Genomic DNA, 14,755 nt, shown 5'->3' with positions numbered 1-14,755 from the left:
GTTGCCATGGTGACTCATAATATCTGCGCTCCATTGATAATGGCTTTTTATAGTTGTGGTGCACGCGCTTAACTCAGAGTTGAATGAAATAACTCATTGCAGCTGTTCTGTAACCGAAAACTCAGAGTTTCCCATCTCAGGGTAAGTCAACTCAGAGTTAAAGTTTTAACTCAGAATTGGTTGAACCTCCTTTCTGAAACAGGCCCCTGCAGAACTGATTAATCTTAAATAAGCTTTTAATAATCCCAAACATATAAACAGTAAACTTTTGACTGGGACAATTAATAAAAATGCACTTTTATTGAGAAACTTTTTAATTGTACACTTAAAAAAAAAAAAGAAAAAAAAAGTAAAGAAACACAAAGGGACAAACAAAAGGGCTTCAAGCACGTGACAAGATGACATCTGATGTTTCAAAAAAATGCTTGTCATTGATTGCAATAAAACACCAAACAATAAAACAAAGGCAAAATCTCAAAAGGCTCAAAATCTTCCAGAACGTTCCCGATCTCTTGATCTCCTCCTCTCCCGTTCACGACCTCCACGGCTACGATCCCTTGAACGAGAACGTTTTTCACGAGACCCTGACTGAGAACTAGGTCTAATGGAAAGAAATGAATTTACGTTACAACAAAATTGCCTACTCCAATTAAAGGAACAAGTCTTGCCTTTGAAAAAGAAGGTTTTTAGTACCTTTTCCTACGACGTCCATAAAGATCTCTCCTGAGTTCTCGAGAAATGGGTTTCAAGTGCATGAAATTACAGAAACCACCTCTAGTGCACTCCCTGTGGTGAGACGAGATACAGCACAAAACATTGCTATTAGAGCATAAAACCAAGTTTATTTATTTCATGAAATTCATGATGTCAACACTAGTTGTACACTAGCATTAGTGTTACATCACTAAGTTATCCACTTAGGCACAAAGTAAGAGAATGAAAACAGGACCACGACAATCATGAGGTTGACAACTCTGACAATATATATGACTAAATTGTCCCAACCCCCCATTCTTTGATATTTTTAATGCAGCTCTCTTGCACTCCACTATGCATCGCTTCGCTTGTTGTTAGGAAGACAACATCTTTTAAATTGACGTGTCAATTATGTGCCTTAAAATGTGACATTATATTAAAATGTTTTGTTAGACACTGACCCCATTTCATATTGTCTGCAGCAGGCTTCTCTGAAGTCTGTAACTGGGGAAAGTTCTGAATGTATCGGCTGGCCATTAAACCAGCGATTATTCAAGTCCAATACAGCCTTTTCAGCATCCTCTTCCCGCCGAAACTGTTAAGACAGTAAAACAAAAGAAAAGGTTAAACCTTTCCTAGTCTAATTTGAATGCAGGCTGTTATAGTTCCATTGTTTGAAATACTGAAATTAAATATTCTATAAAGTGGTCTTGTAATCAAGCAAATGTGTACCTTCACATAAACATTTCCAACCAAATGATCACCAAGGTTATCACACACATTCATCTCCTCGACCTCTCCATACTTCTCCTCCATTTCTGTAAAGACTTCCTGTTGAAATCATAAACAATCAGCATTACAAAATGTAGGAGTAACTACTTCAAGGGATAGTTCATCCAAAAAAGAAATTCCGCCATCATTTACTCTCTCACATGACGTTTAAAACTAAATGAATTACTTTCTTCTTTGTAACACAAAAGAAGATATTTTGGAAAAAATATCTAACATTCTTCAAATTGTCTACTTTTTTTGTTCCACAGAAGAAATAAAGTTATTTTCTTCAGTTTTGGAAGGACATGAATGAGAGTAAATGTGATTACAATAGCCGTTTCTCAATACCAAGTATGCAAACTTCGGACTTGCGTCCTTGGTAGTTTGGACTTGCCAAGTTCGACTCAGGAGAACAAACTCCCGAGGACGGGAGGACGCAAGTCCGGTTATTCTGCAAATGGAACAGCGGCGTACTTGATAGCGTCACTCAGCTCACTCTGGCTAATCCGGTTATCTCTTTATATATATTTAGGCTACAATAAAATAAAATATGTTATAAACCACTACTCTGCCTCTTTTCATTTTCATTTAAAAAAATCTATTAATGGTCACACAAATGTGGTTCAGGCAACGCAATTGATTATCTTCACTGCATACATGTATAACAACACGAAATATAAGACACAACCCTGACTCTTTTTGTTTTTATTTTAAAAATATTATACATAAAAAAACATTATAATATTGATCATTAAAACTGACATTTAGCAAAAAGAGACAGGGTTGTGTCATTTTATTTTATTATATATACATACAGTGAAGAGAATGTAGGCAACATGTATAATAAAATATTTTATGTTTTATATATATATACAATGACATAACCTTTTTTGTTAAATTACAGTTTTAATGATCAATAATAGCCATTATAAAAGTATAAGTAGCCTAAAAGGTATAAGAAGCTAGCAAACGATAAGTCAGCTCTCTAAAAGTTAAATAGACTAAATATAAAGCTATGAAACTTCACTTTGCCCTCAACCAAAACGTTTTGCCAGGGAACAAATTATAGATTAATGAGACAAATAAAATAAATACAGAAATAAATCGCCCGTTAGATATACACAAGACGATTTATATCTCATGTTAAACCACTAGACAAGAGACATCCGAGCCAGCGGCAAAACGTCAGCTGCTCTAGCCGAGGAAAGGCTGTTCTCGGCGGGGTACATGAGCGCCGAGCGTCCGATTGCCTGGATCTCACAACTCCGAAACCGTCAGATCAAATTTTCAAATAGGCGCTATCTTTATAAATAAACCAAAGATTTGAGCTTTAAACAACTACATTCTCGCCTGAAATAATCTTAAAACTACATTTCGTGACACAATAACAGCAGTATTTTTAAATTACGCGGGGTTTCTTTTCTGTTATTGACGCTTGCTGGTTGGTGTGAAATGCATTCTGGGATACCTGGCTGTCTCAAGTCCGCACAAGTCACCTCTCGATGCATCCTCGGTAAAAGGGGCGGATCAAGAACACATCCGGGGATTTGAACTGGACTTGGCTAGATGTGAACTTTGAATTGGAACAGTACTTGGGCAGCGACTGATGACGTTTCACAAGTCCACAAGAACACAAGTACAGACAAGAACGCATATTGAGAAACGGCTAATTTATTTTTGGGTGAACTCTCACTTTCATTTAACAACTGATTCTTATTAATAATTAGTATCATAATATAAGTATTATAATACAATATAAGTATTATGATGCATTATAAGCACAACACAAAAATGTTGATATCACAAAATAAAAATTATGTAAAAAGATGATTATGAAAAAAAAAATGGGGAAAAAATGAGAAAGAGCTACTGTAAAATGTGCCACTCAGACCTCCACAACTAAAAACCTTGGGTTGCCAGGATTTCTCCATCACCCAACCAGCATGGCTTTTAATGGCTTCATCTAAGTGTAAATATTAGTCTTGTCCTTGTTGGGACATCACATTAAGTAGAGGTTAGATGTGCACATTAATAGCAAATGTGTAGTTTATTCATGTGTGGGATTTTGACCCTTGGAACATCAAGTCATTTTTAAATCAGGTCCACCAGTCTAATGAAACCAAAAAGCTCATCCATGATGAAAACTCACCTCAAAAAACTCGTCATAATGCTCCTGCATTTCCACATCACTAACAGCACCTAGCAAAACAATTTTTTAATACAATTAGAACACTGCAAATTGTATCAGAGGGCAAGATATTTTGATATACAGTGAGGAAAATAAGTATTTGAACACCCTGCTATTTTGCAAGTTCTCCCACTTGGAAATCATAGAGGGGTCTGAAATTGTCATCGTAGGTGCATGTCCACTGTGAGAGACATAATCAAAAAAAAAAAATCCAGAAATCACAATATATGATTTTTAAACTATTTATTTGTATGATACAGCTGCAAATAAGTATTTGAACACCTGTCTATCAGCTAGAATTCTGACCCTCAAAGACCTGTTAGTCTGCCTTTAAAATGTCCACCTCCACTCCATTTATTATCCTAAATTAGATGCACCTGTTTGAGGTTGTTAGCTGCATAAAGACACCTGTCCACCCCATACAATCAGTAAGAATCCAACTACTAACATGGCCAAGACCAAAGAGCTGTCCAAAGACACTAGAGACAAAATTGTACACCTCCACAAGGCTGGAAAGGGCTACGGGGAAATTGCCAAGCAGCTTGGTGAAAAAAGGTCCACTGTTGGAGCAATCATTAGAAAATGGAAGAAGCTAAACATGACTGTCAATCTCCCTCGGACTGGGGCTCCATGCAAGATCTCACCTCGTGGGGTCTCAATGATCCTAAGAAAGGTGAGAAATCAGCCCAGAACTACACGGGAGGAGCTGGTCAATGACCTGAAAAGAGCTGGGACCACCGTTTCCAAGGTTACTGTTGGTAATACACTAAGACGTCATGGTTTGAAATCATGCATGGCACGGAAGGTTCCCCTGCTTAAACCAGCACATGTCAAGGCCCGTCTTAAGTTTGCCAATGACCATTTGGATGATCCAGAGGAGTCAAGGGAGAAAGTCATGTGGTCAGATGAGACCAAAATAGAACTTTTTGGTCATAATTCCACTAAACGTGTTTGGAGGAAGAAGAATGATGAGTACCATCCCAAGAACACCATCCCTACTGTGAAGCATGGGGGTGGTAGCATCATGCTTTGGGGGTGTTTTTCTGCACATGGGACAGGGCGACTGCACTGTATTAAGGAGAGGATGACCGGGGCCATGTATTGCGAGATTTTGGGGAACAACCTCCTTCCCTCAGTTAGAGCATTGAAGATGAGTCGAGGCTGGGTCTTCCAACATGACAATGACCCGAAGCACACAGCCAGGATAACCAAGGAGTGGCTCTGTAAGAAGCATATCAAGGTTCTGGCGTGGCCTAGCCAGTCTCCAGACCTAAACCCAATAGAGAATCTTTGGAGGGAGCTCAAACTCCGTGTTTCTTAGCGACAGCCCAGAAACCTGACTGATCTAGAGAAGATCTGTGTGGAGGAGTGGGCCAAAATCCCTCCTGCAGTGTGTGCAAACCTGGTGAAAAACTACAGGAAACGTTTGACCTCTGTAATTGCAAACAAAGGCTACTGTACCAAATATTAACATTGATTTTCTCAGGTGTTCAAATACTTATTTGCAGCTGTATCATACAAATAAATAGTTTAAAAAAAATCATACATTGTGATTTCTGGAATTTTTTTTTTAGATTATGTCTCACAGTGGACATGCACCTACGATGACAATTTCAGACCCCTCCATGATTTCTAAGTGGGAGAACTTGCAAAATAGCAGGGTGTTCAAATACTTATTTTCCTCACTGTATAGCCACCATTGCATGCAAATAAGTAATACAATTCTAGATTAACTGGCCTACCATAAAACTGTATAGTATTTAAAAAAAAAAAAAGATTAAAAAAAGAAATTAAATAATATATGATCTGTTGATCATCAGACTTGATATTGAATTTACTATGACATATATTTATTATTTTTATTAACATTTTGAACTGAGAATTCAATAACACAGTAAGCCTTAGTATTTATTCAATAATAATAATAATAATAATAATAATAATAATAATACTACAGGTCAAAGCCATGTCTGTTCCCTTGATAAACAACTTTACATCTCATTATAAGTCTCACTGTTGTACATTACTCATACAATTCCCAAGCAAATGTTTTTAAGTGTGATGCATACTTGTGGATATAAAGTGTCTGCAAAATCTAAATCCTGGAATAAATACACCTTCATTATACCTCTAAACATATGGCCATGGTACAACAACTAAAGGATTTTAGAAGTATTTGTGAAAAGTGTATTTTCCAAAAATAGTTTCTGAAAAGGGATGAAATAATTGAACACTGTTATGGATGTGTTTGAAATGGTAAAGAAGTGGTAAAGAAATGTTCAATGCCGCAGACTCCTGCAAGCGAGTGGGGGGACAACTTACAGTGTAAACCATCAGCAGATTGGGCAGAGTTTTGAGGGTTACGGTATATGTTCATGAGGACAATAGTCTGAAATACAAAATGTGCATTTTTGAAAAACAAACTCTAAGACTGTTTAGCATCCAGGTCTATAGACCACATGGGATATCAACATTAATTAGGCAATTAATGAAAACAAGTGAATTGGGAAGAGTGGGGTCAGCAGGACAGGTCAGAGACCGATCCAAAATGACAAGAGAACCTGTACGTAAAGGTCTCAGGCCTTTGTTGAAGCAGAAGACAATTCTGTAAACAATAATGTAAATATATACAGCTTATTAAAACATTTTAAACAAGGGCTCTAAATATACTCATGCAGATCATTAAATATTTTCAGAGTTATGTCCAAACCAAAAATATGACATCTGCTTTTTTCAAAGTACTGAGTCCTTTACTGGAGGGAAATAAAGATGAGTGGCACTGAGTAGTCTGCACTGAACTCATACTTACCTTGACATTAAATAAATAAAAAATAGCTCTGCTAGGTAGGAATCAAAACAAACCCAGCAACACTTATACCCATTTCCCATCAATATGTTGCTGGTTTTCATGCAATCTGGGAGCCTGTCACAAACTGGCCAAAAAAATCTATTGTGCCATAACGGGTCTTATGTGGCTAGGCATTCAGCATTCTGTCCATAACTCCTACTCTTTTTCGATGGTTGCAAGCTCACTAATTTCTCTTGTATCTCTGTAGAACAACATATTGCAAGTAGAGCAGTGTTAGCAAATTTTTATTTATTTGTAGTTTAAGTCTTCCGACTAAAATACCATTTAGTTTTAGTCATCTGAATTGTTTTAGACAACTAAATATAATACGATTTTGTCTACTAAATCTACTCTAATCTAACGGGTTTAGTTCCATTATAATGCATCAATTAATAATTTCTCTAATATTTCCAAACTCATAATATACTCCCTGGAGAAAACATTATTAACCTGGTAATATGAATGATATTAAGGATTGAACATGCAATACAGATACAGATTTAACTGCTGTGACATATAACATGTCTTTATCTTAAATTAAATAAAACCACTTCTCATTAAGAAACAAGAATGTGGTCTTCTTTTCAATTAATGATATAGGCCTATGCATTTTTTTCTTAATCCTTATTAAAGATCTCAAAGTTATTCAGTCAAGAACATTGAGCAATTTTCTCTTTTTCTTTTGTTGTTTACTTAACATTAATGACGGACAACAGGTTATTAGGCTGCTGTCATTTTAAGGCTGAATACACTTAAGACATAACCGACTGTGTTTACATAACTACTTGCAAAACTGACATAATTTTGTGTGTATTTGTTTGTTCAAGAGCAGAAAGACGTGGAAGACAGCTTGTGCGCTGATGTCTGAAAGGCGGCCTTCTGTGTGCGCATAGAAAACCGGACTGAGCTCTCTTGCTGGTGCACTTTTTGAGAGCAATATTAAAGGTCCCATTGCATGGATTATTTTATTATTTTAGAATGTTTCCTGGGGTGCCCTTATAATGTTAGTATGTTTTTTTTAGATCAAAAGTTGTTATAATTTAGAAGTAAAAGGCATATTTCCTAGCCTGATTTTAGCGCTCTGTTTGAAGGGGCGTGTCTACTGTGAGACTTCAGTGTAAACGCCCACTGCTGTGATTGGCTGACATGCTTGCATATGAAATATCTAGCATTACATGTGGAACTCTCTCGAAAACTTTTACTATTACAGCTATTATACGTTTTTACTATTACAGCTATCGGGATTAACGAATCGTGAGAAGTTTTAAGTATTTAGATCTATTCCCATCACATAAAAGGTTGCAGTGATGAGCATTGAGCAGATGACAGCCTGTTGATCGCGTGAATGAAGATCTTATCATTGCAACGCAGTTTCTGCACTCTCACTAATGATTTCACCGATGCAAACATGAGGTAAGTACAGTAAGAGCTTTGTTGTGCAGTGTAACAGCGTCATTGATTTCATAACGAGTTTTGGCAAGTGTCCAGATAAACTCGCGCTGTGTGATTGACAGCTTGGGCGATTGGAAAGGGATTGTTCTTTGATCGCTTTCTGTATATTAATCACAGTTTAAGTAAGATTATTTTCATCCTACTAAGAGAAACAACGTGAAGTTGATCGTTTAGTCACTGGCTTGATTTACTGATGCATAAACAGTATTGAACGACTTTGAGAGAAAGATTATCTGTCTGAACTTGAACAATTACACATCAGAAATTCACATAACCCACTAGTTCTTCAGAGGCTCGGATGAAGGAACTAAAAAAATACTTTTGTGTTCATTTGTACATCCAAACAATGAGCAACTGCCATGCTTCGCTCGTTTGCAAGCCATGATGTCTCTCGAGGAAAAACCAATATCGCGCTGGCGCAATTTTATGAGAAAATTCATGGGCGGGCCAAATTCTTTTTGCGGGCAAAGAAGAGAGGGGAATATTCTAGATCCGGCCGTCTGAGCTTTCATTTTCTCAAATATACCCAGGGCTTGGTTTACACCCATCAAAACGTCTAGCCACTAGGGGACCATAGGCAGGCTAGGGAAACTCATATTAAGGTTAAAAAACCTCAAAGTGAAATTTTGGGACCTTTAAGAGCTCCAACACATTATCAGTGACAAAATTTAACAGAGTAAAACGTATTTTGATTGATTTGTACCTGGACTCAAACCTCTCTTTAGTTGTGATATAGTGTCTCAGTCAACATTAATACATTTACACTGGTGTTTTTACAATTTGAATATAATAATAATAATAATAATAATAATTTATTATTATTATTCAAATAATACAGGGTTTTTCCTGCATAGAGAATTACAAGGCGGCCGCCCGCCTCCGTCAAATTTCATGCCGCCTCCGGCTCTCGACAAAACTCGGACAGACAAGCTGAGCCATATCGCATTATCGCAGGCGATACGTCCGCGATAATTAATGCGATATGGCTCAGCTTGTCAGTTAACTACGGCTCTGTGTTGTAAATGCCGCTCCATCTGAAAGCAGGTGATGGCGATTTACTACTAATCAAGGAACCGGCTTTACTGACGAGAAGCGCCTAACAATGTCATGCGATATATCGCCCAGCCCTAGCTCAGATACACTTTTTCCACTGTGATGGTTCTGTTGCGGGTTCCCGGCCTGTGTCCATTCTCAAACCATATAGTTTAACCTAGTGCTGCGTGGATCATCATAATCCGCAGGTCGGGCGGGCCAAGAAATAAAAACATAACATTCCAATTAATCGAGGGTGGATGACAGATAAATCAATATAATGTGTTGAGTTCAATAAAGACACGGAACTCTCATCACGGTAAAACGCAATGAACGTGCGTCACTCTTTTACTTTCGTTTTCAACAACGTAATTCTCTTCAGGGAAACCGAATCAAGGAAAACTTAACAGGGCTCGACATTAACGCCTGTCCGGGACACGTGTTTTTTAAATGCCAATATAAAAAAATAAGGGAATCACCGAAAACGTGAGGATAATTCTGATTTTATTTCATTTAATGTAAATGGCGATTGATAGCCTATAATTGATAATAATAATATAAATGTCTTACCGTGTTTCCCAACGTTTTAATTGTTAACAGCCTAGTGTCTTATTCTAATTGAATGTATTGATCAAATTGAAGAATTTGAAATGAAAGATGGAGCATACATTTAATTTAATGCCATTTATAAAGGTAAAAAATGTATTCTGATAAGAGTGATTTCCAACAGTGATGTAATGAAACATTGACAATTTAAGTTTGACGGGAGTAAAGCTTCTGTTTAGGTTATTAAGGAGATGTAATTTTGCCAAAAGAAGAACTTTTATTTTATGTTCCCTATATTTATGTTTTATGTTGAAATGTTAATTTTAAAGCAGCCTACTTCAGTGTGATATGTTACCATATCATCATGATTAACACTGAGAATTTGAATAATTGTAATGTGATGATCAGATACAGATATCTAAATCAAAGAATATCATATTTTGGGCGGTTGGCGGGTGGATTATTTTATTCGGGTGACTCAAAGTGCACCAGATTAATGAATTTATCTGTAAAATGTACAAAATTTTCTTCCGGGGAGGCATGCCCCCAGACCCACCTAAAGGTACCAAGCTCCACCCACAAAAATACTGTGGGAAACACAGTAAGCTATATGATTGTCTACGAAAAATAATAATTTAATTATCTTACCCTGTTATAGTTTGGATTAGACAGATTAGACTACGGCAGAGCTGCCACAGTCTAGGTAATGGGAAATACTGTATCATATATGCTTGCCCATGATAAGTGCTATACTTCTGAACTATAAAAGGATATTCGTGAAATAATACGTTTGTTGGATTGTTAAGGAAATTGTTGTATGTTCACATTTAGGGTCACTGTACGCGCATCTTTACTACTGAGACCCCTGGTTCCAGATAAGAAAGCTTTAAAGGATAGTGCAATAACAGTTTTTCCAAACCAGAACTGCTTTTTCTTTGGAGGGAAAACGTGCAAAACGGTTCAAGAATGGGAATCATGTCAGGCCAGGAATCATGTCAGTGGAAAAGGTGCATCAAAAATTAAGGGACTTTTTACAAAACAGCAAATCCAAAACACATTTAGGCCCAATCCCAATTCTATTTTATACCCCTTCACCTACCCCTAACCCTTCGCCTACCCCTAACCCTTGCCCCTTGAAACAGAGTGCCAAGGCGTAGGGGTGAAAATATTCCCCTAAGAAATTGGACACCACTACTACACCGTTTCATTATACGTCGTCGATATAGCACCTACGTCACAGGAAATGCGCCAAATACAGCTATTTTTTGCATTTTTCTTCTGAAGTTCGCAGAAAACAACGGAGATGACGATATCTTCGACGCCTAATGCTGCCGCGTTCACACCAAACGTGAATAGAGCGTCTGGCGCGAGTGATTTCAATGTTAAGACGCGTTTAAGCGCGTCTGGAGGTCTTGCGGTGCGAATGAGACGTTTAGCGCGGCGCGGTGGACGCGAATTCGCCTCATTCGCGCGTCCACTTCGCTTCAAACTGCTTTTTACACGCGTCATATTGTTAACGAACTTTAGCGTTTTTTTGCAACCGTTTCTTTGAAGAACATGACCGTAAATATGAACACAAGATTGAATGTGACAAAGAAAATGATTATTGGCAGTCATGTTGCCTCTGTAGCCGGTGTATGCAGGTACATTTTTCATACCCCTTCGTTTGAAGTGTGGTCCCGAAAAATCTTCGTTTCAAGGGCTATCTGGCCCTTCCCCTTACCCCTCCAACCAAAAGAGAATTGAGACAACCCTACCCCTTCACGGGAACGCGCAAAACAGAGGGGTAGGGCCAAGGGGTAGGGGCAAGGGGTGAATTGGGATTGAGCCTTAGTGTTTGATAGAAACAGCACTGAGGTTTTCGATAAGGTTTTACTTATGTGTGTAATGTACTAATGTGCAGTAGTGGTCCAGAGTATCAGTGCTGAGGCTGGCTCTGCTAGAGTTTTACCTCAATTATCTGAGATTAAAATGGGGATTTCTTGCTTACCCCATAAAGCTAGCATTATCTCATGGAAAAGCGGGACTTACAGCGAGAGGCGTCGGCCGTCTGTGCACTGTTTTGGGGGTTACGGTAGATGTTTTGAATCAAGATGGTCTGCAAAGGGAGAAATTAAAATATGTATATAAATATTTTCCAATTGGCTATTTAAAAGAGAGCTGCAAATGCAAACGGCTGAGGCAGTTGTCTTTGTGCATCAAATAGACTGAAATTTGGAAGGGCCAATATTCAACTCAACAACCCCCGCGTAAAAAACGCGTATTGGAGAGGAACTGCTCTGGCAAAAATAAGCCTGGTAAAAAGCAGACCATGATAGTCATCTTATTACGCTAGGTTCACACCGGACGCCGAAGCGACGCGGAACGGAAAATCACGCGCGGTCCGGTGCCTGCCTGTTCACACCAGACGCGTATTCTCCGCGGCGGTCGACAAGCGCTTCTGCTCAGTTGTTGTTTATTCAGAGCTGTTTTTTACATCATGGGTAAGTAAATAACCTCATAAAATGAATACACCATGTTTCTGTAACCAAGAAGTTTGTACACTCCCGTTGCTCTGTGTGTGCATGTGCGTGCGTGTGTGTGTTGTGTTTTTTCTTTGTTTGTTTTCATCTTTCTAGTCTGTTTAGATACACAAATATGATCGCATTTGTCACTCGCGGTATTTTAATTTGAAAATTGCTTATATTTTGACAATTGACCGGATTGTCTCGTGTTTCTTGTTGTGACTTCCTGCCGGAATGGACGCGGATCACTCGCGGCTCGCACAAAAAATAGACCAGACGCCGAAACTGGCGCTTCACGGCGCGGGCCGGCCTGGTGTGAACGACACCATAGGTTAACATGGGCGCCGAAAGGAAGCGGCCTCCGTTCCGCGCCGCTTCCGCGCCGCTTCGGCGTCCGGTGTGAACCTAGCGTGAAGCCAAGATGCACTTTCTTCGGTGTGTCTCAGAAACTACAATGGATTTCCCAGAAGTCATAGATCAGATCTCAGGAGCTTTAAGACAAAACAGACTGAAACTATGAATGAATTATGAACTACAAATGACCCTGTACACCAATTGTCATGAATGTGTTACGTGACTGAAAGACACTCTGCAAAGTAATATATTGATTACATGTAAGTTACATTACAATGCAACACTATATCAAATATAAAAAACAACATGTATGTAAAAGTGAAAATGCAAATACAGGGCTACTTTCAGTTAAACTGAACTTTGCAATGACAGTGTGAGCAGGGCTGTTTCTTACCATTTTCACACCCAATGCAAGATCCCCATTGGTTTTTTCACTTTCAATAATGCAATAGTAGCCTATTATTTTTTTAATGAAACGTAAACATGTTATATTATAACACTTAAATTAGCCCAAGCATATATTAAATTATTGTTTTGTAATATTACTTGACATTCGAAGTAAGTTAAAAGGATAGGTCACACAAAAATTTGAATTCTGTCATTAGTTCCTCACCATCATGTCGTTCCAAACTGGTAAGACTTTCGTTCATCTTCGGAACACAAATGAAGATGTTTTTGAAGAAATCTGAGAGCTTTCTAACCATCCATAAACAGCTACCCAACTGACCCTTTGACGCTTTAAAAAGTTCATAAAGAGAAGGTAAATCTATTCCATATGAATCGAGCGTTTTAGTCCAAAATTTTCTGAAGATACATGATCGCTTTATATGATGAACAGATTGAATTTAAGCTTTTATTCACATATAAACATTCATCAACTCACACATCAGTTGTGGTAAACGGAGCCTCAAGCATGTGGTTCATTCTTGTGTTAAACAGCACATTTGAGCTTTCTCAAGAGGTTTGTTCTTGCACATTAAGGTTTGGTTGAGCTTCTGTTTATGTTTGCTGATCAATGTTTATATGTGAATAAACATTGAAATTAAATCTGTTCATCATATAATGCGATCGAGTCTCTTCAGTAAATTTGAACTTAAGCGCTATTGATCTCTTTATGATTTTTTTGAAGCATCAAAAGTTGCGTAGCTGTAAATGGACGGACAGAAAGCTCTCAGATTTGATCAAAAAGATCTTAATTTGTGGGTTTGGAACGTCATGAGGGTGAGTAATTAATGACAGAATTTTCATTTGTCTGTGAAATATCCCTTTAAACTAACAAAAACCAAAATAACATACTAATGCCTTTTCTTTACACATATTTTTCCCTACCTTTCCCTATAACAATTTTTTTTAATAATATTTCAAAACATTTCTTTTTAATGCTAATATTCAGCTGCTTAAATATACTTAGCACATGGTGAATATTTTGCTAAAATTAAAGTGGTTGAGGCACTCAAGCTGGTGGCCCCATGGTAATCACTTAGTTCGCCGCCTGTGCTTAGAAATGGCCCTGAGAAAGTAATTTTAATGCATATTTATTGTAATGTAAATGTAACACATAAGTTCAATTATAAATGTATCACACACTAACATTCTACATCAGAAACAAATAAAGTGTTGTTTTACTTTAAACATAACTTAACTCATTTTACAGAGGTAGAAATAAAACATGAGTGTAAAGTTTGAGGTGTAAACATACCTGACTGAAAGTTGGTTTATTGTGCAATCTAGAGCACCGATCTCCATGACGACAAGCTCCAATTTTGAAATAAAATGAACAATTGACCCTAGAAATACGAAAAAGGACACAGACTGTTTTAAGACATTAAAACTATATGACACGTAGGCCTACATGTATCAACATTGACATAAATGTGACACGATCAGACAGTGTCAGATTGTAACGTTACCATTTTAAAACGGTAACAACGATAGAAAGACAAAGCCACAATATTGCATTTGAAACCCTACATAAATCAATTCTTCCATTGAACTCATGTTGTCTGTACATAATATGCATTTAAATAACAATTTATGAAATTGGCGCCAGTGCGATTCCACTGCGGAAGCTTTATATCTCTCACACACACCAAAAAAAACATTGTTTTGTGTTCAGACCGGATGCAAGCACTCAGCAGACAGTTCATATAGGTGTATTAGATTACAAATCAATTAATACCGCACGGCTGAAACAAAATAGATCAATATAGCTTACTTGTCTTTTTCTGTACCAAAAATGGACGCAAGATACTCCGCCATCTTGAACGGTTACGAATCTGCGATCTACGTCATTATGACCTAACTTCCGGCTTCGCGAGCGCGCGCGCACACACGTCTACCTTTATACTGTCTATGACCTGTAGA

General features: G+C 37.8%; 1 protein-coding gene across 4 annotated transcripts; it reads right to left on the bottom strand.

Annotated features, from left to right (window-relative positions):
* Positions 1 to 280: 280 nt before the first annotated feature.
* On the bottom strand, positions 281 to 14,730 carry LOC311285954 (splicing factor U2AF 35 kDa subunit-like). 4 transcript variants are annotated; one of them, XM_084401865.1, is made up of 9 exons: positions 14,607 to 14,678; positions 14,091 to 14,178; positions 11,565 to 11,631; positions 5,978 to 6,044; positions 3,617 to 3,666; positions 1,429 to 1,527; positions 1,158 to 1,291; positions 694 to 786; positions 281 to 601 (listed from the first exon to the last, which is right to left on the bottom strand). In XM_084401865.1, exons 4-9 carry the CDS (start codon positions 6,030 to 6,032, stop codon positions 484 to 486), a joined length of 549 nt encoding a protein of 182 aa, XP_084257991.1. In that variant the 5' UTR covers positions 6,033 to 6,044; positions 11,565 to 11,631; positions 14,091 to 14,178; positions 14,607 to 14,678; the 3' UTR covers positions 281 to 483. The 4 variants fall into 4 exon arrangements, with proteins under 4 accessions (XP_084257991.1, XP_084257993.1, XP_084257990.1 ...); XM_084401867.1 differs by lacking the exon at positions 5,978 to 6,044 and having other exon boundaries at positions 14,607 to 14,730; XM_084401864.1 differs by lacking the exon at positions 11,565 to 11,631 and having other exon boundaries at positions 14,607 to 14,730.
* Between the last annotated feature and the right edge of the window lie 25 nt (positions 14,731 to 14,755).

The sequence above is a fragment of the Rutilus rutilus genome, assembly GCF_951802725.1.
Source record: "Rutilus rutilus genome assembly, chromosome: 2".
NCBI lineage: Eukaryota > Metazoa > Chordata > Actinopteri > Cypriniformes > Leuciscidae > Rutilus > Rutilus rutilus.
This window is presented reverse-complemented; position numbering and strand designations above follow the sequence as displayed.